The sequence below is a fragment of the Raphanus sativus genome, chromosome 7 (assembly GCF_000801105.2).
Source record: "Raphanus sativus cultivar WK10039 chromosome 7, ASM80110v3, whole genome shotgun sequence".
Classification (NCBI taxonomy): domain Eukaryota; kingdom Viridiplantae; phylum Streptophyta; class Magnoliopsida; order Brassicales; family Brassicaceae; genus Raphanus; species Raphanus sativus.
In genome coordinates, this window is record NC_079517.1 from 12,927,926 (window position 1) to 12,952,956 (window position 25,031).

The following is a 25,031-nucleotide window of genomic DNA, read 5'->3' on the forward strand; positions in this document are numbered from 1 at the left end:
GAAAATCCAAAAGGACCAAAACATAGATGAAAATGAATCAAGTCAAATAAGTGTTTGCTGAACCGGTTGACCTGCAGAGGATTGGAATAGACTGCTGACCTGAATATCTCTGTAACATCACAGATCAGGTAGAAAGTTTGCAAAACTTCATAATGAAAACATTTGCAGAATGTTTAGGCACATTGTACTTACAGCACAAAGGATTTGACTTCACAACAGAAGCACAACCCTTGTTGGAAATGTTCATAGCTTGAAACTGCTTCAGATTAGAGTGGTCCGTTAACTGCAGGTTTATCTTCTCCTTTGGCGAGGACAATAACAAAGACATCTACTCGCTCACAAGCAATGGTGTTTATAGAGTGGTTAGGCCGAGCCGCTGCAACTTGTCTGATTCTGATGGCTTTGTTAGTGTAAATGGTTTCAAAGGATGGAAGTTTCCAGATGGAGACAACTTAGGTATTTCATGGAGAATCCATATAAAGGACCTAACTGTTTCTTGCTCTGTGCCAATGATGTTGTGAAAGTAAAAAAGAACAAAATTTCAATTAGATTTAAGAAATAGGTTTTATACAAATGAAAATAAATCAAATTGATTCACAAACAAAGTGAATGTATGACTAGACTATATATGCGTCTTTGTTTACTCTTCTCTCCGTTTGTTCTACAGATTTAGATGGCTTGAAGATTGCAGACCAAAACTCCAGAGTCTCTCTATGTGTGAGCTTTGCAAAATTGGTTTCCTTAATCGGCATTAGTCTTTCAACGCACGCTTGAAAGCATATTATATCTCAAAAACACACATGGCTGTTTCCCTCGATAATCAATCATCTCATGTTACAACACTCTGGCTTGTTCTGTCTTAAGAGCTTGTCCCATAAGCATATCATCTGTCTTGGCGACTGGTAATGAGCTGTGTAGTAGTTCTCAACACAACCAAACTGACAAAATCTCAGACTGTGCCTATAGTCCACTGGGTTTGATGTGTTTTTGAAATGCTCCACCCACATTCCCACACTTACATCCTCCATCTTGAACAGCTGGTGGTGTATGTTAACAGTATTAGATAAGTGAAAAAGAGATGTTTAGTTAATGATTCTCTCTTCTGCTTCTTACCCGTAATCTGTGTCTCTCAAACTCTCCCACGATGAAGCGTGCAATGTCAGAAGATAGAACATATCCAGGTCCATTTGCATAGGGCGGATAGTCCTCCTCTGGCCATTCCTGTCATTTAACAAAACACTCAACACCGTTTTACTATATGATGGATGGAGTGTGATGCATAAGAATGTATATACCTCGTAAGTGACTGCCCATTTACCCCCACGGAGAGGCTTGTGGTAATAATTCATGTTACCAATGTACAAGCTTCTACCTTCGGGTACTTTCTTCACTTCGTTGATCACTGCGCCGAGTTTTACAAACGTATCATCATCACACTTCATTATGTACTTTGCAGAGAATGCAAAAGCCTGCACCAAATCAAAAGTCATTTGTTTTCAACCAATCAAGAACGATTATGTGGAAAGCCATGTCCTATAATAAGATCTGATTAAAACTCACTCCGTGTTCACATATTGCAACAGTTTTCAGCACAACAAGATCATAGCTATCCATGTAAGGAACAAGCACAATGTCCCCAAAGTACTCTGCTTCTTTCTTCAGTTCCACATTCACTTCTTTCCTCCCATGCTGTTAAATACACATAACAGATACAATAAGACAACAACTCTTACACGAGATGAACAATGTAGAATCCAACTTACGAGTGCCACAAAGAAACGAGCAACAACTTTCGAAGATGTGATAAGAACATGCTGCATCCACGACTTCCTCACAGCCATCCGTTCTCCGAAATGATTGCCTGCGGAAAGAATACCGATAAAAAGCTCCACAGGCCCATCGGGAACCAAAGGTGCCTTCCATCTCTTTGACAACTCGAGATGCCTTTGGGGAGCAAAGCTGGGATGTGATGTTGGCAGAGAGGCAACAACAACTGAGTGGACATCAATGTCTCCATTTACTGTAAGCCCCGTTGCATCCTCAAGTGTGAAACCCTATTTATTCATTTACGGTTAAGTGCTCAGTGTCATTTATCTGAACACCAATGATGTAGAGATGATATATGTATACTCACAGTGCGATAAGGGAAGGATGTAACATGCTGTCCATCAACGTTGATATGGTAACCTTCTAAACCAGCGCTAAGAGTGAGAACAAAGAGCTTCTCTTCCACAAAAGGAAACGGCCATTCTACTTTGACTCTCTTCCTCCTTCCTATAAGTCTATTCAACCACCATCTCGCTCTCGACCCTTCTGAGTAGTTATCATCATCACGGATCCACTTCTCACACTTCACATGACTATCAACTGCCAAAACAACAAACACTAAACCCTATTAGAACACAAACAGATTAAACACATTAACTAAACTTAACCTCACCAGTCTCTTCTTCATCTCTTGACCTCCATCCTTCACACCGTTGCGAAGATCCCCACTGCATTCTATAACAAGTGTTCTGCTCAATCACCGGCTTTCTACTCCAATCTCCCTTGAGCCTCGGGTTGAAATGCAGGATCCGAGGAGGATCCTCACCATCAACAGTCTTCAAACCTTGAAGCTCAATCACAAACTGAGAAACCAACTTAGTAGTAGACCCATCACCTTCCTTGGGATGGCTCTTCCTCGGCCTCCCGACCAAAGTCACGTGCGAGCCCAACGTCAAACCACAAGGCAGCTCCATCAGCTGATTCTCCCGGTTCATAAACTCCGACCCGGTTAACGAAACAGAGTGCGGGCAAGCGTCTGACAAGACGTTCTTCTCAGTCTTCTCCACCGACTTCTCCAGCCTCCCTGACTCTAGCTCCTTCCACAGCTTCCTCCCTAGCTGCCAAGCCTCCTTAGCCGACTTGTGAAGCTCCACCGACCCGTCTTTGCTGCTCGGGTCGAAAGTCTCAGAATCAAATCTCAGGCTCGAGAGAAGACCTCTGTGATGCTGCTCACGGACGTTGTTCTTCTCCTCCTCCGTCCGGTTAAGGGTCGTCGGTTCAGAATCCGGTTTAGGGATTGTCTCGACTCGAGGCTCTTGCTCTGTGTCGAGCCTTGAGAGAGAATCAATGGAGGTTGTGGAGGAGGACCAGGATTTGAAGACGAGAGGTATCTCGAGGGTGACCATAAGGAGGTAGAGGAACCCTATTGCTATTATCACACGGAAAGGTCTCTGCTTCCATAGTGACGAGAAGAGATCGAGTTTGTCTGTTTTTTCAGGTTTTGATGATTTGGGTTTCTTCATTTTCCTTGGGATCCAAGCAAAATGAATTGAATTGGGAAGGAAAGAACCTAACTTTGAATGGAGAAGGATCCGAAAGTGGTAGAAAGTTTTGAACTTTGTTCGGTCCGAGCAATGAATAAAGAGAAGAAAAAAAAAAAAATAAGCAGAGACGATGATGGCGAGAGATGGAGAAGGAGAAAAGAGATCTTGATTCCTTTTTTAGGCGTATGTTAGTAGAAATAATTTTCTTATTAATTAATTTTCCTTTTAAAAAAATTTAAATGTCTTCACTTTTATATTTTCTGATAAATACATGAGTGATAAAGTATTTTCTTATTAATTAATTTTCCTTATTAAATAGCTTTTTCAACAACACTGTAGCATCTATAATTGCTGTGCAGAATACAAATTTCTGAATTTCATGGCTAATAAATGAGATAATATAAGAAAATGAGATGGATTTTTCAAATAAAAAATCATAAAATTAAGATTTTTCTGGGGTATTTGACTCTTTTTAATGATTCATAATTTTATTACTTGTATATAAAAGATTGATATTTAGAATATAATTATTGCATTTATCTTTAGAACTAAATCATTTTTAAATTCATGAGTGGTGAAGCTTTATTGATAAAACAAAAAGTAATAATCAAAGAGTTTATTTATTTTTTCTTAAATTGTGTGAGAAATTTTGAACATCAATCTTTTCAAATACAAAGGAGTATTAAACTAAGTGAGATGATTACCCAAAAAATTACAAAGTGAGATAATGATATGAGTTTTTACTTTTTAGTCCTTAACAATGTTCTAATATTACCGGTTTATACCAATTACCCAACCATTAGAGAATTTGAAGGCTATAACCAATTTCTGCATCTGTCTTCTTGAATGAGCTTGAACAAACTACTGTATAGTTTTCTTTTGTTTTTTTCCCTTGTATGTTTCTTTTTTTCCTTGTATTTTACGTTATTAATCAATGGTTTATATTTTTTTAACAAATGTTTATTTTTGAAATGACATAAAACGAAAAATCTCCAATATTTTTTTGAGATTTTCTTGTAAACAAAAACAAATAAGAAGACAGCTCATTTATTCATTTTTTAAGGCAAGCCCATACCAGATTACATTTTTTTAGAGGAAATACAGAAACATATGTTTAATTAGTTAACTTAGACCTGAGCATGTTGATTGTGGTACCATCAGTCTTGAAAATCTTCATCAAAACAAAGTCTGGAATCGCTGGTTTCGCAAGAAACAAAGTGTGGGGCACAAGCACCTCGCTAGGCAACTCACTAGTCACCACAGTCAAAAGACGAGCTTCCGTTTTCCCGACGTTCATCTCATAGTGTATGAGTCCCGGTGGAATCACAAACATGTCACCTGGTCCAGCAACCTTTGAGTACAACGTGTAGTTATTCGTCAAGAACCCGATCAAGACCGAGCCTTCGACCACGACCCCTGCCTCGGTCACACCAGCGTGCGAGTGAGGCGGGTTAGCTACTCCTGCAGCGAGTGCAACGTTGTACATGGAGATTCCCATCGTGTTTAGTCCTGGAAACGTCATGAGGTTTGCTCTATTAACGGCTACACCTTTAGGGTTTGAAGTGTTTAGTGGAGTGCTTAAGCCGGAGTAGAAGAAGTCTTCAGAGGTGACTTGTGATTTGCATGGGTAGCCAGTGTTGGATGGGGTGGCTTGGAGATCAGCTACGCAGAAGTCTTGTAAGGGGTTAAGGTAGTCTGAGAGGGCTGGATTGGTGAAGAGAGTGATGCATAGTGCAAGGAGGATTGAAACTCTAGAGAGAAAAGTAGCCATTGCTAAGCAAGTTATGATACTGATGATGATGATAAGTCACCATGGTTACTGTTGATTATATAGCCGCTGAAAGTTGGTATTTCTTGGACTGGCCCTTGGATAAGAATAGGATTGGTTTAAGGGAAACACATGAAAGACCGAATGTTTATGAATGTTAGGTCCGTATTGGTGTAACCTTTTTGTGGTTTTCATTTAGGCTGAAATAAGTTAGGTTTAATTGTCTTGATGTACACGCAAATCACAAATAAACTAAAGAAAGACCAATCAAACCTATATTCCCAAACGAAATAATTACTGTATTGTTTGGTTATAATAACGTACTAATCAATTATCAATCATCATTGTTTCTGCAATATATCCATCTTCTAGGTTAATTTCATGGACCAAATCCAAAACGCAAATACAGGAAAAAAAAAACTTTGTTTGCCATGATAGTTAATGTTACCAAAGTGTTGTGGGTCTAGAAGTTAATGTGAGAAGGTTGATACTATGAATCTATATTGATGCATTATTTTTTATATTTGAAATTTTCAAAAGTAATTTCAAACACTATGAATCTAAAGTGAAGAACTTTCAGGGTAATTAAAAAATTAGGTTAGACAAAAATTAAATTTGGGATTTTTTTTATTCAACAGAGATCAGTTTTCTTTCTTTTTTTTGATCAAATATTTATGGAATCAATTCATCTTACTCTTACAAGTTAGATTCATGGAGCAAATCTGAAACATTTTAGTGACTAAAAGAATAAGATAAATCTTTTGAATTTAAGACAAGGTGCGTGTCCTCTAAGAAACAATAAAAAGATGTATTACAAGTTCATGATTCTGAAGGCATAGCAACAAAACTACGAAGCATATGCAAATTTTGAGATATGTGCAATAGAATTGCTTCTCCATCACTAGCATCTAAAACATCTGCAATATGTTTCAACAGCTCACCATTTGATTGAAGAGCACTTAGCCTCTCTGTGATCTCAGAGAGCTCCTTCACTATACCTTCTTTGCTTTCAGCTCCTTTCATTTGTCCTAAGAATCTCGATTCTTCGGATTTACAAGACCCACTTTGTTCAATGTTTGCTCCATTGTCCTCATGAATTGAATAACAAACTACACTGGCATTGCCGTGATCTTCAAGAAACTCTTCTTTGACATCATCTTCATCTGCTAAACATCCATATTGCTCTCTGTAAGCCTCAAGCTCAGATTCAAGCTCCTTTATTTCCTCTTCCCTCTTTGTCAAGTCACTACTCATAGACTGCAAAGCTTCTTGGTCGTACTCTGCTTGTTCATCCATCATTCTTTGGCACTGCAAAGCCTCCATTTGAACAGCGGCTTTTTCGGCTTGTAGCTTTGTAATCATAGCCATAGCGTTGTTGGCTGCAACAGCTGAAGCACTTCTCTCTTCATCTAACTCCACATACAAATCTAACAGTGACTTCTTTTCCAAGCCAACCTCTTTCTTGAGCTGATCAAGAATGGATTCACCTTTTGAATCACCCAGGTCTGAAGCATTCTCAAAGAACTTGTTACCTCCTCTTACAAAACTTGGTGTTCTGTCCACATCCAAAACCCTAAAATCAGATTCATTCTCGGACAGCTTGTTGTAGGGAACCCTAGGAGAAAGAGCAGGAGCAAGGAAAGAACTCTTGTGCTTCAATAACTCTCCGCAACAAGAGCAATGTTGTTTCAAGCTAATGTTCTTGTTGCTTGTCTTGTAATCCATTCGGTTTGTTGTTATCTGAACAAAGTTATCGTCTTTCTTGAGCACCAAGGGAAGCTTTCTTTCGTCATCAGTGAGAAGCTCAAGATCTTTATGTAAGATCCCAAGGAGAGACTTATACGTATCAGAGTCAGATTCCTTCTCGGTGACGAAAGAGAGAAGACAACCTTCACACATATGTTTGATCTCAGAGAGTTTCTTGTGGACATGGCAATATGCAAGGGAAGAGACTTTCTTCTTGTGAGAATCACAGATTGAGTCGTTGTAATAGAAATGAGGGTCTCTAGAGACAAGAACGTGATCGATTCTGGTGCACAGGAGACAAGGAGTTTTGAGCTCAAAGAATCTTGCGTACTGGTTTGATAAGAAGGAGAGAACGCCGTCGATGAAGAGGATGGTGATGAGAGTCCATTCAAGAACGCTGTAGATGAGGAACTGAGGCAAAGACCCGGGTTCTTGTTTCAAAAATTTCTTGAAAGAACGTTTAAACATGGTGACTTGTAATAGAAGAAACAAGAACAAGAAGAAACAAAGCAATTGTATAATCATGGGAGATCAAGTTGGTCAATAGATCAACAAAAGAATATAGATCAGGATCTCTCTCTCACACTCTTGTGAGTTGTGTGTTATGATTGTGTTTCTATTTATGGATTTGGGAAAGTCTAAAACAGACCAAATTAGTCAAAAACCGAAGGATAATGTCAGATTTTGGAATTGAAAATATTTAGAGACAACAGATAGATAAAAAAAAACCACAAAATGGGATTCGTGTAAATCTTTCCAGCTTAGACGTGAGGAGAACTTTGTCGTTGATGCTTAAACTGAATACAACCTTGCACGACCGAAACAGAGAACAATGCCAACACACACATGACATCTACATATCTATATGATGTTGTTTGATTATTATGTTCTGTGTGATTGGAATACTATTATTGCTTACAAAACAGGTTTTGTAATATAAAAGAATGACATTATTCTATGAGCAGCACTACAATATCCTATACTTGGAAATCAGATATATCTTACTATATAAAGTCAATATAATTTAATAATTTTTTATATATCCACACAGGTGACTAGGCAGTAATACAACAACTTTCCCAAGTGGAAGGATTAAAGAAAAAGATGATGATGGAACTCTAAAACCTACTTAGTCCAATTCTCAGAAACTCCTCTGTCTATTATGTAGCCAAAATACATAAACTTAGATTATCGCAAAACCCCACTAAGGAAAACCAGTGGAGTAGCGTCAAACAGATCTTAGCACAACATCTTGGCCAATTGTAGTGCATTACAGAAAACAAAAGAAAGGAGTGATGAGAACATACTCAAGCTGCTCAATCATGAGCCCTAGATTCTAGTTTCATTCGCTTGGAAGATGGAGTTACATCATCCAGAGAGGAAACATCATGAGACGATGATGATGAAGCAGTGTTGTTTTGTAGGATTCTGTTAGGACAAGAGTGTTTGGCTTTATTATCTTCTTCTTCAGCTAGACCACTTTTCATTATAAGTTCTTTTAACCGCTTCACGTCTGCTAACTTCACCGGTTTTAGCAGAAAATCCTCTGCTCCTTCTGTCATACATCTACAAAGGGAAAAGAGCAAATGGATCTCTAAAATTAGATAACAGCGTTGAGATTCATTGAATCAGCGTTTGTGTCAATAATAGTAACAGTCACTTACTCTTCTATACGAGGTTGTATATTCTCAGAGGACATTATCACTACTGGTATCTCTCTTAATGCAGATGACTCCTGTTAAAGAAAATAAAACAACAATGTTTCTGTGTAACTAAACTTCCATTTAAAATCAAAAAAAATATTATATAAAGTAAAGAAAACTTACTTTGATCTTCTTCAGTAGTTCATATCCTGTTAGTCCTGGCATAGAGTAATCTGTCACTATCAAATTCACCTTCAAATCCTGAAATTAAACATTTTCAGAACTATTCATATAAACCACATCAACACCAGATCCTTGATGTTATACAAAAGCTTAATTTTCAAGAAACTGACAATACAATTTAGGTCACTGTTCAAATCTTTAGATTTCTTGGGAACCAAACAAGAAGAGAAACAACATCAAATCTTTTCTTACAAGAAAACAGAGAGGTCTCGAAGAAAGAAACAGTACTTTAGGAGCAGAAGATCCTTTATCTCCATCTAGGCCAAGATACTGAAGAGCCCTAGTCCCACTCTCAACAGTGGTCACTGTATATAGTAACCAAATCCAAATCAAGAAACCAAGCACAGAGGAGCAAGAGAAACCTAACTGAGAGACGGTTTTATTACCTTTACAAGCAGAGATCCTAAGCAATCTCTCGATAACCTTACGGTCCACAAAACTATCATCCACAGCGAGAACATGCAACTCCGGGGAAGAAGAAGAAGGAGAAGATGATAAATCTCCTACTGCCATTGTGTTCTCTTGAGAACTGAAATGAGAAAAGGGACGTTATGATATACAAGGACACAAAAATCAATGTGAGGGAGGACGAGGAGTTACATAAATAAGAGAGAGAGATGGTGATGTGATATAAACACACAGAGAAGAGAATCTCGAGGATCGGATCTTTGGGAAGGGGGAAGAAAATCTAAATCGATACGTGATGTGTTTTATGTCTTGTCAGAAAACCTAACATTGTTGTATCTTCACGGTCATAAATCTTTTGAGGGTCCCAATCTTTTTTGATTTTACAATCTTTTGTCTGCTCTCTTTTCTCTCTATCTAACAACGACAGCTCTCCTCTCCTCTATAGATTTATTTTAGTGGTAATCTCAGTGATGACTGTCTATTAATGAGTGATGTGTTTTATCATGTCTTGATGCTCTTTGTATAGGAGTTAATGGCCTTTATTCCCCATGCTCAAAAACTTGCATGTCATTTTCTATTTTCTTTAGACTACTGTCTCAGATTATTTTTATACCTTGTACAGAAAAATATTGAAGGTATATTCAAACAAATGTAACAATATAGCTTTAAATGTTAACAGTTCGATCTTTATATTTTTAGCATTTCTTTTGAAGTTGTAAGCATTAAATTTAGAAGTACATCTACAAAATTTTAAACCCCAGACCTTAGATTAGACGGATATTGATACACTATAGAGTTCATGGGATAAGACACAAGTGCTTTATTTATTATTATATCATGGGCCAAAATGTAGTGCATTTACAGACTTAGTTATAGGTGATGGAATCTGGTACAAATTGAAACAAAAGATTCATGTGAAAATACTTCTCAAATTACTTGCTTTTGTGATTCTCCAGTGAAGATTGAATCACAGGGACATGGTATGGATCCCTTAAGGTTGGTTTCGTTTCTTCAGTTACAAGATGATCTCGTCTTGAACACTGACGTTGAGTGTCTTGTTTGGAAGAACAATACTGCTGGTCACCACAACCTCGTCTTCAACTGCAACCGAGTCTCCTGAAACCATTTATGTTTCAGGTTAGTTTTTATGTCTATTAAGGAGAAGTAGCGACTCTTTTGAGGCAAAGTGAATTTTAAAACAGTTTACCGAGAATAGTAACTCCTAGTTTGGAGTTGTAGACTCCCTCAGCCTGTGATCAACAAAGTACACCTTCAGGTTCATGATTGTATATGAAACCAGAAAGAAACATTTTAAAAGAATGAGTCAGGGTCTTAAGAGAGAAACATGCCTGGACACGAGACCATCTCCCAATAGAAGATTTCCACCCAACAATTGAGTTACTCACCACTGCATTCTCCTGAGCAAAACAAGTCATGAAAAAAAAGTCAAATCACTAGAGAAAACTCTGCCCGTTCTCTGATATAAGAAGACGCACAAACCATGATCTCAACGTTGTCAAGGATGATACAGCTGATGAGCCTGACACCAGGCCCAACACGAGCATTGGCAGAGATCGATACGTTGGGACCAATCTGTCGATAGACGAAACAGAATGTCTTTGTTTGTGATATAAAGTAGATAACAAGAAGTTGCAACAACAAGGGACAAAAGGTACCTTTGCAGTTGGGTGTATTTTTGCAGAGGGATGTATGTAAACATCACCAATCACTATTGCACTCTTTGTTCCATCACCACTACTAGCCAGCACTTGCGGAGAAGTCAACCGGAACTGGGAAAGATAGAGCTCCGAGCACCTCAGTGACATTCTGCGCAAAAGCCAACCAATAAGTACATTTGATACTCTCCTTTGCAGCTTAAAAGAAATGAGACAAGGCAAAGGCATACCCAGGAGATTTGATTTGCTCCCAGAAATCCATAGTCTCATAAGTATATAGCTGTTTCTTCCCAGCTAGAGGTGAAAGTATGTCTTGATCCAGTCTTACAAAATCTGCTGGGATCCTATTTAAAAAAAGGGGTGAAAGTGAAGACATATCATCTTAAGAGGATGATTCAGTTCAAAAGGCTAATCAGTTATGTCTGAAGAGACAGGCAGACAAACCTTGTTGCCGGTTGAAGAGCTTCAAAGCTGGAAACACGTCTCAGAATTGCTAAGACAAGAGAAAAGGGAACAAGAATGAGAGGGACTTTGAAGATGTATACTAATAAGAGAAGAAAGCATGTTGTGAGATCTTTGTTGCTTGCTTTTTACCTGTGTCTTTCCTTTGAGAGGAAACATCTCTTATGGCAGTAAAAATGTCAGGTGTAAATACATAAACACCGCAGTTAATACGGTCGCTGACCTGAGTTTCCAAGATTAAAGAAAAACAATTAGAAGCAGATCTTGGAGATGATAAAGAGCTGAAGTCATCTCAGTGATATGTACATACAAAAGTTTCTGGTTTCTCGGTGTAATGAAGCAGTTCATTAGTAACTGGATCTGCAACCAGTTCTCCAAACTGGCTTGCTGACTCAGGAGAGACCTGAAAAATCAAAACACAGAAAGCAAACTTTGGTTAAGAAAATAAACACCAGAAACAAAAACAAGACTAATCTTATGCTCAATGGCAAACCTTGATCACAAGAAGAGTTCCAATTCCACCATATTTCCTATGAGCCTCTGTGTAGTAAAAGCATCAAAGAGTAAGAACAATCTTTAAAACCAAGAGATGAATCTGCGGCTTAAAAAAAAGGGTTCATACCGAGCATTTCTGGCAAGGGGAAACTGCAGCAAACATCACAGTTAAGCAGGAAGATATGAGACTGCAAGGAAGTAGACACAAGAACTCAGTCAGATGTGAAGAAGAAACACTAAGTTCATAAAACAATTGAGGATAGGAATAATAAGAAGATTCCTTGGAGACAAACCGGGTCATCTTCCATGATTAGATTTCTGAAATGATAGAGACCACCAGCTGAACCATGTGACTTGTCTTCTCGCAGATATCTAATATGCAGAAACCCCAAAACAAAACAGAGAATCAAAGATCAAACCCTACATAAAAGAGCCACACTGAGAGTTCAAAAGGAGGAGAGAGTTTTTATCAAAACCTGACAGGAACTTTGAGTTCATTGGAAATGGCAGAGACATAAAGTGCAAACTCCCTTTCCTCATAGAAACCAACAAGATAGATTTGAGCCAAGTTTGGAATCTGCAGACAATTAAAGGATTGGTACCATCATCATCATCCATTGATCTAAAGTTGAAACATGGGGGGTGGAGTGGAGGATTCACCCTTTTACAAGCTGAAATTGGATGATGCACCATTGGTTGTCCGGCAATAGGAAACAGAGGCTTTGGAATATTCAGGGACAATGGTCGAAATCGAGTACCTGTGTGGATCCCAAGATTCGAAAAGAATCAGAACATGTAACTTATTCAGACTAGAATTGTCTGCAGAGACCACAAATTTATAACAAAGAAACGAATTGGATTCTGTTTGAGAACAAAGGAGATTTCTCAGGCATTTGTTACAGAGTTTACCTTTGGTTGGACCACCGACCATGATCACAGCCACCACTTTCTCCTCCATTGAGCTCCCCATTTTTTTCTCAAAATTCAGACAAGAACGGATCCCCAAACGCACAGATCTCTAAGCAGATCCACAAAACCTCAGAGTTCTTTCTTAAACACACACTAATATCACAAAATGTTCTTTTACAAAGCAAGAAATGGGCACCGCAGGATCAGAATTCAGACAACAACAACAACAGGATCTAATGGTCGGAGAAATTGACAAAGAAAGGAGAGGTTTTGAGAAGATCTAATCGAAAGTGTCACTAGTAAGTGAGTAAGTAGTGGTTATCTCGTGATGGGATCTAAGGAGAGCTGTACTGTTATGGTGATGGTCCAAATCCAAGTGACACTCTAAAAGGATAAGCACCAGAAAATACCCCCACACACACCTCTCTCTCTCTTCTTTATCCTTTTTATCTTCTTTCCCCTTTCAGATTTGATTTAAAACGCAAATACTCCGACATTGAATTTAATGCCATGTGAGTTTCAAACTTTGTTGTGACTTGAAGGTTACATAAAAATGGTGCATGTTCTTGATATCTCTGCACCAGATCCCTAAAACGGTGCCTCAATGCCACAACAAACGAATCACCAAAGCTGACTTTATTCATATCGTCTTTGACTTTTTTTACTCAAAAGGTTCCACAAATAGACAGACTGATAAAAACAAAAGCACACAGACAGACAGCATTTGGTTTTCCGTTTTCATGACAACGTATACATCCATTACTTAGTAAGGGGGTTTGTACCATCCCCACGGGTCGTTTGATGTGTAGAGAGTCACTTGCTTCACATTCAAGTAGTTATCAAGTCCCCTGAACAAACAAGAAACCAACCAAAAAACCCAAGACTTGTTCAGTACCAAGCCATCAAGATTTAAAGTCCTTAACAATTAAGACTTGTGTCAGAATAAATATGTATGTACCATTCTCCTAATTCGCGTCCAAACCCACTGCGTTTGACTCCACCCCATGGAGCTTGAGTAAAGCATGGCTGTGAGCAGTTAATCCACACAATCCCAGCTTCAAAGTCCTAACAAAGTATTGATTTGTGTTACTAGGTGGTATTGTAAGAGACCAAAGAGGAATCTGAATGGTTTAAGAAACCTGGCTTATGCGGTCACATCTTTCAGCGTCATTAGATATCACTGCAGCTCCTAATCCGTAACTATCATTTATCAAAGATTTTCAGTCACAAAAGATCTTAATTAACAAAGAAGATTAGGATACAAGTTCAACAGATAGGATATGATCAGAAAAACGTTCTTACTGGGAATCATTTGCTAGCTCAATTGCCTCATCCTCACTGGAGAATGTTTTCACGCAAAGAACAGGCCCGAAAACTTCTTCTCTCCAAATTTGCATTGAAGTCGTTACATCAGTTATGATGGTTGGTTCAATGAAGAAGCCCTTTTTCAGATGCTGTGAGATGTATATGTTATGTAGAGGTCAGCATCATAGCCTGGAAGAAACTGTATCAAGGATATGAAAGAAAGGGAAAGATATAATAATACCTCAGGTCGGGAACCACCCTGTAAAATCGTTGCCCCTTCACTTTTAGCCGTTGAGATAAACTTCAATATTTTCTCGTACTGCAACATTCACATTTGTCAGCTCGTTCAGATCATATGATCATCAGAAGTTGAAGTACATCTAATAAATAAGAACATGAGTATCCTAATGAAACATGATATGGAATTTGAATGATGCTCTTGAAGCAGAACAGTTCAGATATTACAGGAGGCAACAAATTAATCTCATATTATAAGACACTCTCATCAATGATATCTTCCTTATGTTATCTGGTTCTAGAAGTGCATTTACGTTATGTAAGATCACAAAAATTTAGAAAGACAGAACAAACCAACACTGGGTTTTTACCTGTCCTTCGCTGACAACAGGACCAAGCCTGCATCCTTCTTCAAAGGGGTCAGAAACTTTAATGTTCTTGCTCCATTTTACAAGCTTTTCTATGAATTCAGATGCGATGTTTTCCTAGGATTGAAAATATAAAATAAAAATGTCATAAGACATATATACATAAATTACACAAGGATCTGCAATTGTATCTAGAAGTGACTTATTCCTGTTGGCAATAACCACCCAAAAGGTTTAATCTGAGATAATTATCATTGTCATGGATCTCTATCGAAACATCTTATTGTATAATTTGGACTATGGAGCTACGGCATGTAGTTCATGTTCACACAAAAACCAAGCAGAAGATAATGAAACACATTGTTGGCACTTACATGAACAAGAAGGCGGGAAGTTGCACTGCAGATCTGACCATTTGTCCAGAAGCAACCGAAGAGAGCCCATTCAGCAGCTATTCAGATCATTAACATACAAAGCTTTCATTTCAGAGCTTCACTGGATCCAAGTCAAGTCTACTCATCATAAAACCAATCTATATCAATACCGTTTAATTACTTTTTCGTGACACTCACCTTTATCAAGATCAACGTCATCAAACACAATGAGAGGGCTCTTCCCACCCAGCTCCATCGAAACAGGCTGCAAAAAGGCCACGAAAGTAGTGTCACTTACATTGTTTGATGAAGAGGAGAAAATAAAAAATATAGCAGCAAATTTCAAAAATTTGAATTACCTTCACCAACTGAGCAGCAGCTGTCATGACCTTGCTTCCCGTGGCAAAACTTCCAGTAAAAGCAATCTGCCAAGAAACAATGACTTTTGCATTTTAAGTTCTAGGAACTCAGAAGCGCACACATTAAACTAGAATGATGGTTTAATCAGTAGAGTCAAAATGAATTATGTCTGATGTATGCCTCAAAGACCAATACCTTGTCGACATTGGGATGTGAAGCCAAAGGAGCACCAGCTTCCGAACCATATCCAGTAAGAACGTTGAGGACACCAGGAGGAAGACCAACCTCACGACAAATATCAGCAAGCTCCAAACAAGTGCTGAAGTTGAAAAAGCCATAACACAGATGAGAGCTCAAAGAAGGACCAATGCAAGAAGCATAACAACGAAAAAAAATACACAGCTTACTTACACAGAAGCGAGCTCTGATGGCTTGAGAACCGCAGTACATCCAGCAGCAAGTGAAGGAGCCACCTTCCAAACAGCCATCAGAAGAGGGTAATTCCTACAACACCAAACCAAGTTTAAGAGCATAAGGGATCGTCACCCACCACCAGAAAGAAAAAAAAAGGAAAGTGATATAGTTACCAAGGTGTGATGAGTCCCACAACTCCAAGAGGTTGCTTGAGAACATAACTCTTAAAAGTCTCCATGGGAAGAGAAACAGGCGCTTTCTGCTTAGCATCTAAGCCTTCAGCAAGGTCAGCATAAAACTCAAAACACCCAGCAACATCCTCCTGCGGCAAATCAAACAAAACCAACATTAAAAAAAAAACTGTAAAGAAAGATCCCGACTTTAACCAAAATAAAAAGAGAGCAAAACAGTACCATATCCCAAAGAGTTTCATCCAAAGGTTTACCAGAGTCAAGCGACTCAAGCGTTGCCAGATGCGACTTCCTTTCAGTCACCTAAACCAAACAAATAAACAGAGGCTTGATGACTTGAAGACAACTCAATAGTGATGAAAAAAGCATAATAAATACCTTAGCAGCAATAGCGCGTAGATACTTGGCACGAAGAGCTCCTGATGCTTTGGACCAGTCTTTACCTTTGTTCCTTGAGAAAGCTCTTCGAGCAGCGTTGACTGCAACTTCCACATCCTCCTTTGTTGCCCCCGGGATATCACCTAACCTCACCAACACAATTACACTATGAAGTCGAGATTGACGGATCTGTCGATAAGCGTAACGGATCTAGGGGTTTTTGTGTAACTTACCAATGACATCTTGGGTAGCTGGATTGACGATGGGGATGCGATTCTTCAAGATTGGCTCTCTCCATTCGCCGTCGATGAATAGCTGTCTAGTAGGCATTGGAATCGCCATTTGATGTTTGTTTATCTTCTCTCTTTCTCGTTCGTTCACTGAAGATTGGTAGACTCGAAGTTGGTGATGCTCTCTCTTCTCTTCTCTTACTTGCACGCACTTCTATATGTTTATTTTGTCTCCTCTCTCCTTTACTGACACATGTGGTTCATTTCACTCCAACCTTAATTAGATTTGACAAAGACGTGACAGAGCCATCAACCAACAATTTTAAAGTTAATGTCCAAAGTACGCAAAATCAAATCTTTGTAACTCTATTAATAACATAGTTTTTTTTTTCTTTCTAATTAGTAACATGTTTTTTTAACAAGATTTTGTTATATATCTAAACCATCTAATAATTCTGAGTTTTGATTTTCGCATTGCACCATTAACTTGTCTTTAAATTGCTGCTCCTTCTTCTGTCACTGTCGAAATTTTCTATTTTCTTCTAATGATAGACTATTAACTTTCATAAAGTTATTACTACCTCATTTCAGTTTGTGACCAAGTCTCCATTTGGAATTTTGTCTGTTGCTCATTCTTTAGCTCTAGTCTTAGTACTTTTGTTTTAAACTATTTTGACAGAGAATATTTTTGTTAATAAAATTTTAATTGTTGTGATCCGAGAATATATGATCGACATATATCTTTGTTATTATCTCATTATATTGGTGTTTATCTCCTTATTAAAATAACTATGAGAACATGTATATATTTGATGTTTCACGTCAAGGAATAACACAAGTTTTTCCCTTAGTTACAACACACGTTATCAGCACGATTAGTTTTTCAAAGAAACCTGACCTGATCATTTGATGCATTATCATTCATCCGCCTGTTCTTTTTTATCCGAACCGAGTACTTCTATGATCGCTTGCCCTGTTCTGTATCAACTTGCCCGCTTGTTTTTTTTTTAATCACTCGTTCGCATGCTTTGTTTTATCTCGTTCGCATGCTCTGTTTTATATATATATACCTTGCCCTGCTCTGTTTGCCATGCTCATATATATATATATATATACATATTGCTCTGTTAATTTTTTTTTCAACTCGGCTAATTAATGATCATGCATAGTTCGTATATTGTTTGCATTGCTCTGTTATCGCATGCATCATATATTGCTCTATTTTTTTAGTTTTGACCATGCATAGCTCGTTTGATCATGCATATTGTTATCATGCATAACTCGTTTTTTTGTAAAATTTTATATATGTTATCGTATGATTATTATATCTAATGGGGGAAATAAATTTTTCAGATGTCTAAATTGGCAAATCTTGACTTCTCTGCTTTGAAAAGCAATGGTGAAAATTACCTTGATTGGACACTTGATGCAAGGATCATGCTACGATCAAAAGGACTTGGTGATACGATCATTAGTGACAATAAGTCCAGTGATAAAGATCGATACAGTGCTATTTATATAATACGCCATCATCTCCAAGAGAGTTTGAAAACTCAGTACAGAACCATGGAAAATCCATTGGACCTTTGGAACGCTTTACAGCGACGTTATGACCACCAGAAAACGGTGATGCTTCCAAGGGCTCAATATGACTGGAAACACTTGAGGTTCCAGGACTATAAAACAGTAGACGAGTACAACTCTGTCCTGTTTAAAATTGTTTCCATGATGGAATTATGTGGTGAAAAAGTTACTGAGCTCGAGATGCTTAATAAGACTTTCTCTACGATGCATTCCAGTAAAATGGTATTGCAACAACAATACAGAGAAAGAAAGTTCACCACATACACTGAGTTGATCGAATGTCTCTTGTTGGCTGAAGCCAATAATGAACTGTTAATAAAAAACAGTGAGATGAGGCCTCCGGGAACGGCTCCATTACCCGACATCTCTAAACTTGCTATAGAGCAAAAGAAAGAGAGTAACCTTGTCCACCACAATAACCAACCCGGCTCATTCCGTGGTAGAGGAAGGGGACGAGGTGACATGTTTAACGCACACAGGCGAGGACGTGGTCGCGGGAACACACCAGGCTTCAGCCGTGGTCATGGTCGTGGCCGTAGTGTGTCGTTTAAACCTCAGATCAAAACTGATATGTGCCATCGTTGTGGTATGGGAAACCATTGGGCAAAGAACTACCGTACTCCTAAGCACCTATGTGAACTTTATATCAAAAGTCTAACAGAGAAACCGGAAGCTCATATGGTTCGAGACTCAGGATATGAAGGAGATGATGACGAAGAGGACACAGAATATGTCCAGAACAAAAAGGAAGGATCAAACCAAGATACCGAGATAGAGTTTCAGACTTCAGACATTCTGAAATAAGGAATTAAAATTCCGTAGTTTTTTTTATTTTCCCCCGTTTTGGTGTTTTCTTATTTTTCTATGTTTGGTTTTTGGTGTTAAACATTATATCATGCATTAATAAATTTTTTTTATTTATTATATATATTCATACGCCTAAAAAAACATACATACATAAAATATATATATATATATATATATATATATATATATATATATATATATTATCGATTATATACCAGACAATTATTCTTCAAAATTATAAATATATAAAAGTATATACGAAAAAAATATATATATACACCATACATAAAAATTATTATTAATTATATGTATTGTCTTTTGAAGAATGAAAAGTGGAATGGACTCTTTTGTGGTAGACAGTGGTACCAGCCATACCATCCTGAGAGACAAACGATACTTCATAAATCTGATTAATAAAACAGCCGACATCACAACCATAGCTGGCACAGCTAATCTAATCGAAGGCTGCGGCCAAGCATGCATTTTATTGCCTAATGGTACACATCTAGAGATAGATGATGCATTGTACTCACCTAGCTCTAATAGGAGCTTGTTAAGTTTCAAAAACATAAGACTTAATGGTTTTCATATTGAAACCAAGGGTGAAGGAAATAAAGAATTTCTTCAGATTTATAATATCACCCAAGGCAATAAAAGAGCCCTTGAGACTATACCAGCATGTGGGACTGGACTTTACTATGTTAAGACTAGTCTGGTTGAGGCTAATGCCGTGATGAACAAGAACTCAAAGAAGAGTTCACTCTTTGGCATGACAGGCTGGGTCACCCCGGATCAGTGATGATGAGGAAAATCATAACAAATTCAAATGGCCACAATTGGAAAAATAAAAGAGTTATCCCAAAATACCTCACATGTGAAGCATGTTCACAAGAAAATTAATCACTAGGCCATCACCAGCCAAAGTGAATAAGGAAATGATAAATTTTCTGGAAAGAATACAAGTTGATATTTGTGGACCGATACACCCACCCTGTGGGACTTTCAGATATTTTATGGTCTTAATTGATGCATCTACAAGATGGTCACACGTTTGTCTCTTATCAATTCGTAATCTAGCACTTGCGAGGTTGCTGGCTCAGATTATAAGACTTAGAGCACACTTTCCAGATTTTCCTTTAAAGACTATACGTCTTGACAATGCTAGTGAATTCACTTCCCAAGCTTTTAATGACTACTGTATGTCCATGGGGGTAAGTGCGGAACATTCTGTAGCACATGTCCATACTCAGAACGGTCTGGCTGAATCTTTTATTAAAAGAATTCAATGGATTGCCCGACCACTCTTAATGAATACCAAACTCCCAATATCAGCTTGGGGACATGCTGTGCTACATGCAGCCGAGTTAATTAGACTCATGCCATCAAGTGAGCATAAATACTCGCCATCCCAACTAATTACGGGTCATGAGCCAGATATTTCCCATCTAAGAGTTTTTGGATGTGCAGTCCAAGTGCCTATAGCACCACCACAGAGAACAAAGATGGGACCTCAAAGGAGGATGGGAGTATATGTTGGATACGATTCCCCCACTATTATTAAATACGTAGAGCCAACAACTGGTGATTTGTTTAAGGCCAGGTTTGCGGATAGTCATTTTGATGAATCTAAGTATCCAGCATTAGGGGGATATTTTGGTAAGCTGGAAAAGATATAAAATAGAATCAAACATCCTTAACATGGCAGGATCCTCGGACTAGAGATTGTGATCTAGAAGTCCAGAAAATAATACATTTGCAAGAGCTAGCTAATAAATTGCCAGATTCCTTTGCTGACCCAAATAGAGTAACCAAGTCATATATACTAACTGCCAATGCACCAATAAGACTTGATGTCCATGAGGGACATAATCGAGCTGCTACTACGTCTAAACCACAGTTAAAATGTGGTAGACCATCAGGTTCCAAAGACAAAGAAGTTCGGAAAAGAAAAGGTGCAAAGAAATCCGAATCCTTTGAAACCCTAGACATGGAAAAGGGAACTCATGTACCATCAAAAGAAACTTGGGACGCCAAGGATCAAGGTACTGAGGTTCCTGACAATAATGAGATCTCAATAAATTATGTCATGTCTGGAAGGAAATGGAACAGAAAACATGTCGACATGGATGATATATTTGCATACAATGTAGCACTTGAATTGATGGATAATGAGGATCTAGAACCCACATCTATATATGAATACATGCAACGACCAGATTGGTTAAAATGGAAAGAAGCCATTAATGTGGAGTTAGAATCATTGAAAAAGAGAGGTGTATTTGGACTGATCATCCGGACGCCCCATGATATAAAACCAGTGGGATACAAATGGGTTTTTGTGAGAAAAAGAAATGAGAAAGGTGAAGTTGTGAGATACAAAGCACGACTTGTTGCACAAGGATTCTCACAAAGACCAGGAATAGATTATGAGGAAACTTATTCCCCTGTGGTGGATGCTACGACCTTGAGATTTTTAATAAGTCTGGCTATAAGAGAAGGTCTAGATATGCGGTTAATGGATGTTGTAACTGCCTACTTGTATGGTCCACTGTATAATGAGATATACATGAAAATTTCAGATGGTATTGAAATGAAAAACGAAGAGAGTTCTCGAGAACAACATTGTATCAAATTGAACAAGTCTCTTTATGGATTAAAGCAATCATGTCGAATGTGGTATAATAGACTATCTGAGTATCTCCTGAAAGAAGGATACAAAAATGACCAGGTCTGCCCATGTATTTTCATAAAGAAGTTCAATAAGGGTTTTGTAATCATTGCAGTATATGTAGATGATTTAAATATCCTAGGAACATCTGGAGAAATTTCCCAAACTGTTGAATATCTCAAGAAAGAATTCGAGATGAAAGATCTCGGGAAAACAAAGTTTTGTTTGGGTTTACAATTTGAGTATGTAAAAGATGGAATCCTTGTGCATCAAGAAACATATACAGAAAAGATACTCAAGAAATTTAATATGGACAAATCTCACCCATTAAACAGTCCTATGGTTGTGAGAAGCCTTGGTCCGGACACGGATCCATTTGGTCCAAAGAGGGACAATGAAGAGATCCTTGGTCCAGAGGTGCCATATCTCAGTGCCATAGGAGTTCTGATGTATTTAGCTGGCCATACACGACCAAACATTAGTTTTGCTGTGAACTTACTATCTAGGTTCAGCTCATGTCCGACCCAAAGGCACTGGAATGGGATAAAACATGTACTTCGTTATCTACAAGGAACGAAGGATTTGGGTCTTATGTTTACTAACCAATCTAAAGAAGGTTTAGTTGGTTTTGCTGATGCAGGTTACCTATCTGATCCACATTTTGGTAGATCTCAGACTGGATATGTTTTTACATATGGAGGGACAGCAATATCATGGCGATCCATGAAGCAGACCATGGCGGCTACATCCTCAAATCATGCAGAAATATTGGCGATGCATGAGGCTAGTCGAGAGAGTGTATGGTTGATATCCATGACACAACACATCAGTACCACTTGTGGTATAACCAAAGGAAAGGATCCACCTACCATCCTATACGAAGATAACACAGCCTGCATTGCTCAGCTTAAAGATGGATACATCAAAGGAGATTGTACGAAACACATTCTTCCAAAGTTCTTCTTTACCCACGAGCTCCAGAAGGCAAGAGAGGTCCAAGTGTTACAAGTCAGTTCAAGTGAGAATTCAGCCGATCTCTTCACCAAGTCCTTAGCTACATCAGTGTTCAAGAAGCTCGTGCACCAGATAGGCATGCGTCGACTGAAGGATCTTCGGTGATGCATTCATCAGGGGGAGTTCATGTGTTGTACTCTTTTTCCTTATCCACGGTTTTGTCCCACTGGGTTTTCCTGGAAAAGTTTTAATGAGGCAACATCAAAAGCATGAATGAACCCTGAACCGGAAGTGTCGATCAAGGGAGAATGTTGTGATCCGAGAATATATGATCGACATATATCTTTGTTATTATCTCATTATATTGGTGTTTATCTCCTTATTAAGATAACTATGAGAACATGTATATATTTGACGCTTCACGTCAAGGAATAACACAAGCTTTTCCCTTAGTTACAACACATTAATCCGTTTGTTAATTTATAACAGAAATGACAAATCTATTTGTACTTAATTTCTGATGTTAAAAATATATTAAAATATCTTAAAACGTAATTTAATATTGAACTTAATTTTTATCTAATACTAGAATACTTACAGAGAAAATTTTACTTTTCTATTTTCTTTGGTACCACTATTTATAGTTATATTTTAGATATGAGTATTATAATTTAAAAATATTCTGATAAAATTGTTCTACTAAATTTTATTTCATCTACTATATTAAAATAGAGTCATTTTTGATCGATAGGTATTTGGACTACTAGAAAAATTATAACGGTTCGATTAAAATTAATAAAGAAGAATATCCAATCAAAAAAAGCTAATATATAACTGTTTAGATTCTTATTCATTATCCTAGATTTTCTCAATTCAAATAAGATAATATTTTTATATATCAAAACAAACAGATTTTAAACATATATTTTAAAAATTCAAATATCTATTTATATAGAACTGTGAATTTATATTCAACATAATTAAAATATAAACTCGACATATTTACACATAAAATGGCTTGCCAATTTATAAATTTAGATAATTGATTTTTATTTATTTTGTAAAAAATTTTGTAAAAAAATGACTGATGTTGAATTAAAATAATTTATTTTATGATTTTGAAAAAGAAAACATAACCCGCATTTCAATGCGTGTACTATTCTAGTTTCATTTATACTAGTGTCTACAATTTTGAAATTTTTGAGCCGTTAACTTATTACCATATGTATACCAAATGATTTTTTATCATGTATATAGTAAAGGAAGTTTTTGAACCGTACATATGTTAATTTCCTTTAATCTTCTATTTTAATATTATATATAATATAATTATAAAATTTATAAAAATAGCATAGAATTATATTTTATTTTTATATTCAAATTTTATTTAAAATTAATTTATTATTTAAAATTACTTTATAATAACATAATAATATTATTTATGAAATTAATAATGCATTAACTAAAAAATATTTGAAATATGTAGTAGAATTTTGTTAGATTTTTTTTCTCAACAGCTAACTCAGTTACTAGTCTAGATAGTGTAAGCTGATCAGTGAGTGTGCATCTAATGTTTAGCTGGTTTATTGAGTTCAGCTGATAGCTCAGCTACTCCAGCTCGTCCAGCATCGTCACCACCAGTGGCGGAGCCACATTGTACTGAGGGTGGTCAATTGACCCATATGAAATATATAAAATTAGATTATTAGGCTTGAAAACATTGTGTTTGCTGTGGTAAACTGGTCAGAATTTCTCTTTTTTGACATCCATGTCTCAAGTTCAAAACTCAGATATGACCCTTTTAGTTATAACAAATTAATTATGACCCTTATGAAATGGATGTCTAGCTCTGCTACTGGTCACCACGGTATATTCTTTTCGTATAAGTCTTTTGGTATGTTTCCCGACCTAGACTATACATCTAATGCATGTCCGATTATTCTTTCTTCATACCTTATTCACAATCATTTCTTATAATCTGAATCAAGGCAGTCATTTTTTCTATGCAAAGTCTAGTCCTTATATCAAGTTCCAGACCATCTAACCTTTCTGTTCGACTTTGGAAAACTTGACTTTACATCTATTGATCAGCTTGCTTGTTCTCTTGTCCCAAATCTGTTCCAACGGTCCTTTCCATGATTAGGAATGTTAATTACAACTCAAGTCCTGCTCCTTCCAAGAGCTTCACAAGGTCAACCGGTAGAATAATCACTACCGGGTTACTCATTTGTTTTTTAAATGAAGCCAGCATCAACGATTATAGCATCATGTTTAATAGCCTTGTTCTTTGAATAGACGCTGAAACTAGCGTCAGCAACGATATCTAAAGTGTAGTTGAATATATATTAGCTGGAATTGGTCGCAGCGATCACTTAAAAGTTCTGGTATGACTTACTTTGGATCACCAGATTTAACAGCGGCTATCATTTTCTTTAGACGATCATTTTCTCTCTTTCATTAGTGTTTTGTTTTGCCTTGTTTTGTAACGCAGCGTCTTCTT

General features: G+C 37.4%; 8 protein-coding genes across 12 annotated transcripts; 2 read left to right on the forward strand and 6 right to left on the reverse strand.

Annotated features, from left to right (window-relative positions):
* Positions 1-524: 524 nt before the first annotated feature.
* Positions 525-3,466, reverse strand: LOC108818475 (hydroxyproline O-galactosyltransferase GALT5). The gene is made up of 7 exons (XM_018591455.2): positions 2,441-3,466; positions 2,135-2,367; positions 1,764-2,054; positions 1,561-1,689; positions 1,296-1,469; positions 1,114-1,221; positions 525-1,037 (listed from the first exon to the last, which is right to left on the reverse strand). Exons 1-7 carry the CDS (start codon positions 3,288-3,290, stop codon positions 825-827), a joined length of 1,998 nt encoding a protein of 665 aa, XP_018446957.2. The 5' UTR covers positions 3,291-3,466; the 3' UTR covers positions 525-824.
* A 959-nt stretch (positions 3,467-4,425) lies between these two features.
* On the reverse strand, positions 4,426-5,082 carry LOC108816870 (germin-like protein subfamily T member 3). The gene has a single exon (XM_018589432.2). It carries the CDS (start codon positions 5,080-5,082, stop codon positions 4,426-4,428), a length of 657 nt encoding a protein of 218 aa, XP_018444934.2.
* An 816-nt stretch (positions 5,083-5,898) lies between these two features.
* Positions 5,899-7,350, reverse strand: LOC108816907 (probable myosin-binding protein 6). The gene has a single exon (XM_018589468.2). It carries the CDS (start codon positions 7,348-7,350, stop codon positions 5,899-5,901), a length of 1,452 nt encoding a protein of 483 aa, XP_018444970.2.
* Positions 7,351-7,845: 495 nt separating this feature from the next.
* Positions 7,846-9,435, reverse strand: LOC108815966 (two-component response regulator ARR15). 4 transcript variants are annotated; one of them, XM_018588512.2, is made up of 6 exons: positions 9,312-9,435; positions 9,098-9,240; positions 8,904-9,016; positions 8,652-8,729; positions 8,490-8,560; positions 7,846-8,391 (listed from the first exon to the last, which is right to left on the reverse strand). In XM_018588512.2, the coding sequence occupies exons 2-6, from the start codon at positions 9,222-9,224 to the stop codon at positions 8,142-8,144; spliced, it is 639 nt and encodes a 212-aa protein (XP_018444014.2). In that variant the 5' UTR covers positions 9,225-9,240; positions 9,312-9,435; the 3' UTR covers positions 7,846-8,141. The 4 variants fall into 4 exon arrangements, with proteins under 4 accessions (XP_018444014.2, XP_018444016.2, XP_018444015.2 ...); XM_018588514.2 differs by having other exon boundaries at positions 8,940-9,016; positions 9,312-9,417; XM_018588513.2 differs by lacking the exon at positions 9,312-9,435 and having other exon boundaries at positions 8,940-9,016; positions 9,098-9,305.
* Positions 9,436-9,924: 489 nt separating this feature from the next.
* Positions 9,925-13,128, reverse strand: LOC108817254 (uncharacterized). Of its 2 annotated transcripts, none has more exons than XM_018589897.2 (15): positions 12,662-13,128; positions 12,413-12,510; positions 12,229-12,329; positions 12,046-12,124; positions 11,880-11,940; positions 11,751-11,797; positions 11,568-11,660; positions 11,390-11,480; positions 11,240-11,288; positions 11,026-11,139; positions 10,796-10,946; positions 10,620-10,712; positions 10,469-10,537; positions 10,327-10,369; positions 9,925-10,235 (listed from the first exon to the last, which is right to left on the reverse strand). In XM_018589897.2, exons 1-15 carry the CDS (start codon positions 12,720-12,722, stop codon positions 10,135-10,137), a joined length of 1,251 nt encoding a protein of 416 aa, XP_018445399.1. In that variant the 5' UTR covers positions 12,723-13,128; the 3' UTR covers positions 9,925-10,134. The 2 variants fall into 2 exon arrangements, with proteins under 2 accessions (XP_018445399.1, XP_018445400.1); XM_018589898.2 differs by having other exon boundaries at positions 10,327-10,363; positions 10,465-10,537.
* Positions 13,129-13,282: 154 nt separating this feature from the next.
* LOC108817253 (aminoaldehyde dehydrogenase ALDH10A8, chloroplastic) lies at positions 13,283-16,782 on the reverse strand. The gene is made up of 15 exons (XM_018589896.2): positions 16,522-16,782; positions 16,289-16,431; positions 16,133-16,213; positions 15,893-16,041; positions 15,717-15,809; positions 15,501-15,624; positions 15,305-15,370; positions 15,144-15,210; positions 14,946-15,022; positions 14,575-14,688; positions 14,208-14,285; positions 13,964-14,115; positions 13,801-13,861; positions 13,620-13,726; positions 13,283-13,509 (listed from the first exon to the last, which is right to left on the reverse strand). Exons 1-15 carry the CDS (start codon positions 16,628-16,630, stop codon positions 13,425-13,427), a joined length of 1,506 nt encoding a protein of 501 aa, XP_018445398.1. The 5' UTR covers positions 16,631-16,782; the 3' UTR covers positions 13,283-13,424.
* Positions 16,783-17,871: 1,089 nt separating this feature from the next.
* On the forward strand, positions 17,872-18,906 carry LOC108815432 (uncharacterized). The gene has a single exon (XM_056991353.1). The coding sequence runs from the start codon at positions 17,872-17,874 to the stop codon at positions 18,904-18,906; it is 1,035 nt and encodes a 344-aa protein (XP_056847333.1).
* Positions 18,907-21,886: 2,980 nt separating this feature from the next.
* On the forward strand, positions 21,887-22,696 carry LOC130498019 (secreted RxLR effector protein 161-like). The gene has a single exon (XM_056991354.1). It carries the CDS (start codon positions 21,887-21,889, stop codon positions 22,694-22,696), a length of 810 nt encoding a protein of 269 aa, XP_056847334.1.
* The last annotated feature ends 2,335 nt before the right edge of the window (positions 22,697-25,031 follow it).

Excerpts from the sequence above, each read along its gene's own strand:
- LOC108815966 (XM_018588512.2), bottom strand. The coding sequence starts at position 9,224 with ATGGCAGTAGGAGATTTATCATCTTCTCCTTCTTCTTCTTCCCCGGAG. Across the intron at positions 9,017-9,097 it reads TAGGATCTCTGCTTGTAAAG|TGACCACTGTTGAGAGTGGG; the intron begins GTAATAAAACCG and ends TACTATATACAG. Across the intron at positions 8,730-8,903 it reads CGAGACCTCTCTGTTTTCTT|GATTTGAAGGTGAATTTGAT; the intron begins GTAAGAAAAGAT and ends GTTTAATTTCAG.
- LOC108817254 (XM_018589897.2), bottom strand. The coding sequence starts at position 12,722 with ATGGGGAGCTCAATGGAGGAGAAAGTGGTGGCTGTGATCATGGTCGGT. Across the intron at positions 11,798-11,879 it reads CCCCTTGCCAGAAATGCTCG|AGGCTCATAGGAAATATGGT; the intron begins GTATGAACCCTT and ends TTTACTACACAG. Across the intron at positions 10,947-11,025 it reads GAGCAAATCAAATCTCCTGG|AATGTCACTGAGGTGCTCGG; the intron begins GTATGCCTTTGC and ends GCTTTTGCGCAG.
- LOC108817253 (XM_018589896.2), bottom strand. The coding sequence starts at position 16,630 with ATGGCGATTCCAATGCCTACTAGACAGCTATTCATCGACGGCGAATGG. Across the intron at positions 16,214-16,288 it reads TACGCGCTATTGCTGCTAAG|GTGACTGAAAGGAAGTCGCA; the intron begins GTATTTATTATG and ends TGTTTGGTTTAG. Across the intron at positions 13,727-13,800 it reads GATGTGACCGCATAAGCCAG|GACTTTGAAGCTGGGATTGT; the intron begins GTTTCTTAAACC and ends ATACTTTGTTAG.
- LOC108818475 (XM_018591455.2), bottom strand. The coding sequence starts at position 3,290 with ATGAAGAAACCCAAATCATCAAAACCTGAAAAAACAGACAAACTCGAT. Across the intron at positions 2,368-2,440 it reads AAGAGATGAAGAAGAGACTG|TTGATAGTCATGTGAAGTGT; the intron begins GTGAGGTTAAGT and ends TTGTTTTGGCAG. Across the intron at positions 1,690-1,763 it reads CTCGTTTCTTTGTGGCACTC|CATGGGAGGAAAGAAGTGAA; the intron begins GTAAGTTGGATT and ends TGTATTTAACAG.
- LOC108816870 (XM_018589432.2), bottom strand. The coding sequence starts at position 5,082 with ATGGCTACTTTTCTCTCTAGAGTTTCAATCCTCCTTGCACTATGCATC.
- LOC108816907 (XM_018589468.2), bottom strand. The coding sequence starts at position 7,350 with ATGATTATACAATTGCTTTGTTTCTTCTTGTTCTTGTTTCTTCTATTA.
- LOC130498019 (XM_056991354.1), top strand. The coding sequence starts at position 21,887 with ATGGACAAATCTCACCCATTAAACAGTCCTATGGTTGTGAGAAGCCTT.
- LOC108815432 (XM_056991353.1), top strand. The coding sequence starts at position 17,872 with ATGTCTAAATTGGCAAATCTTGACTTCTCTGCTTTGAAAAGCAATGGT.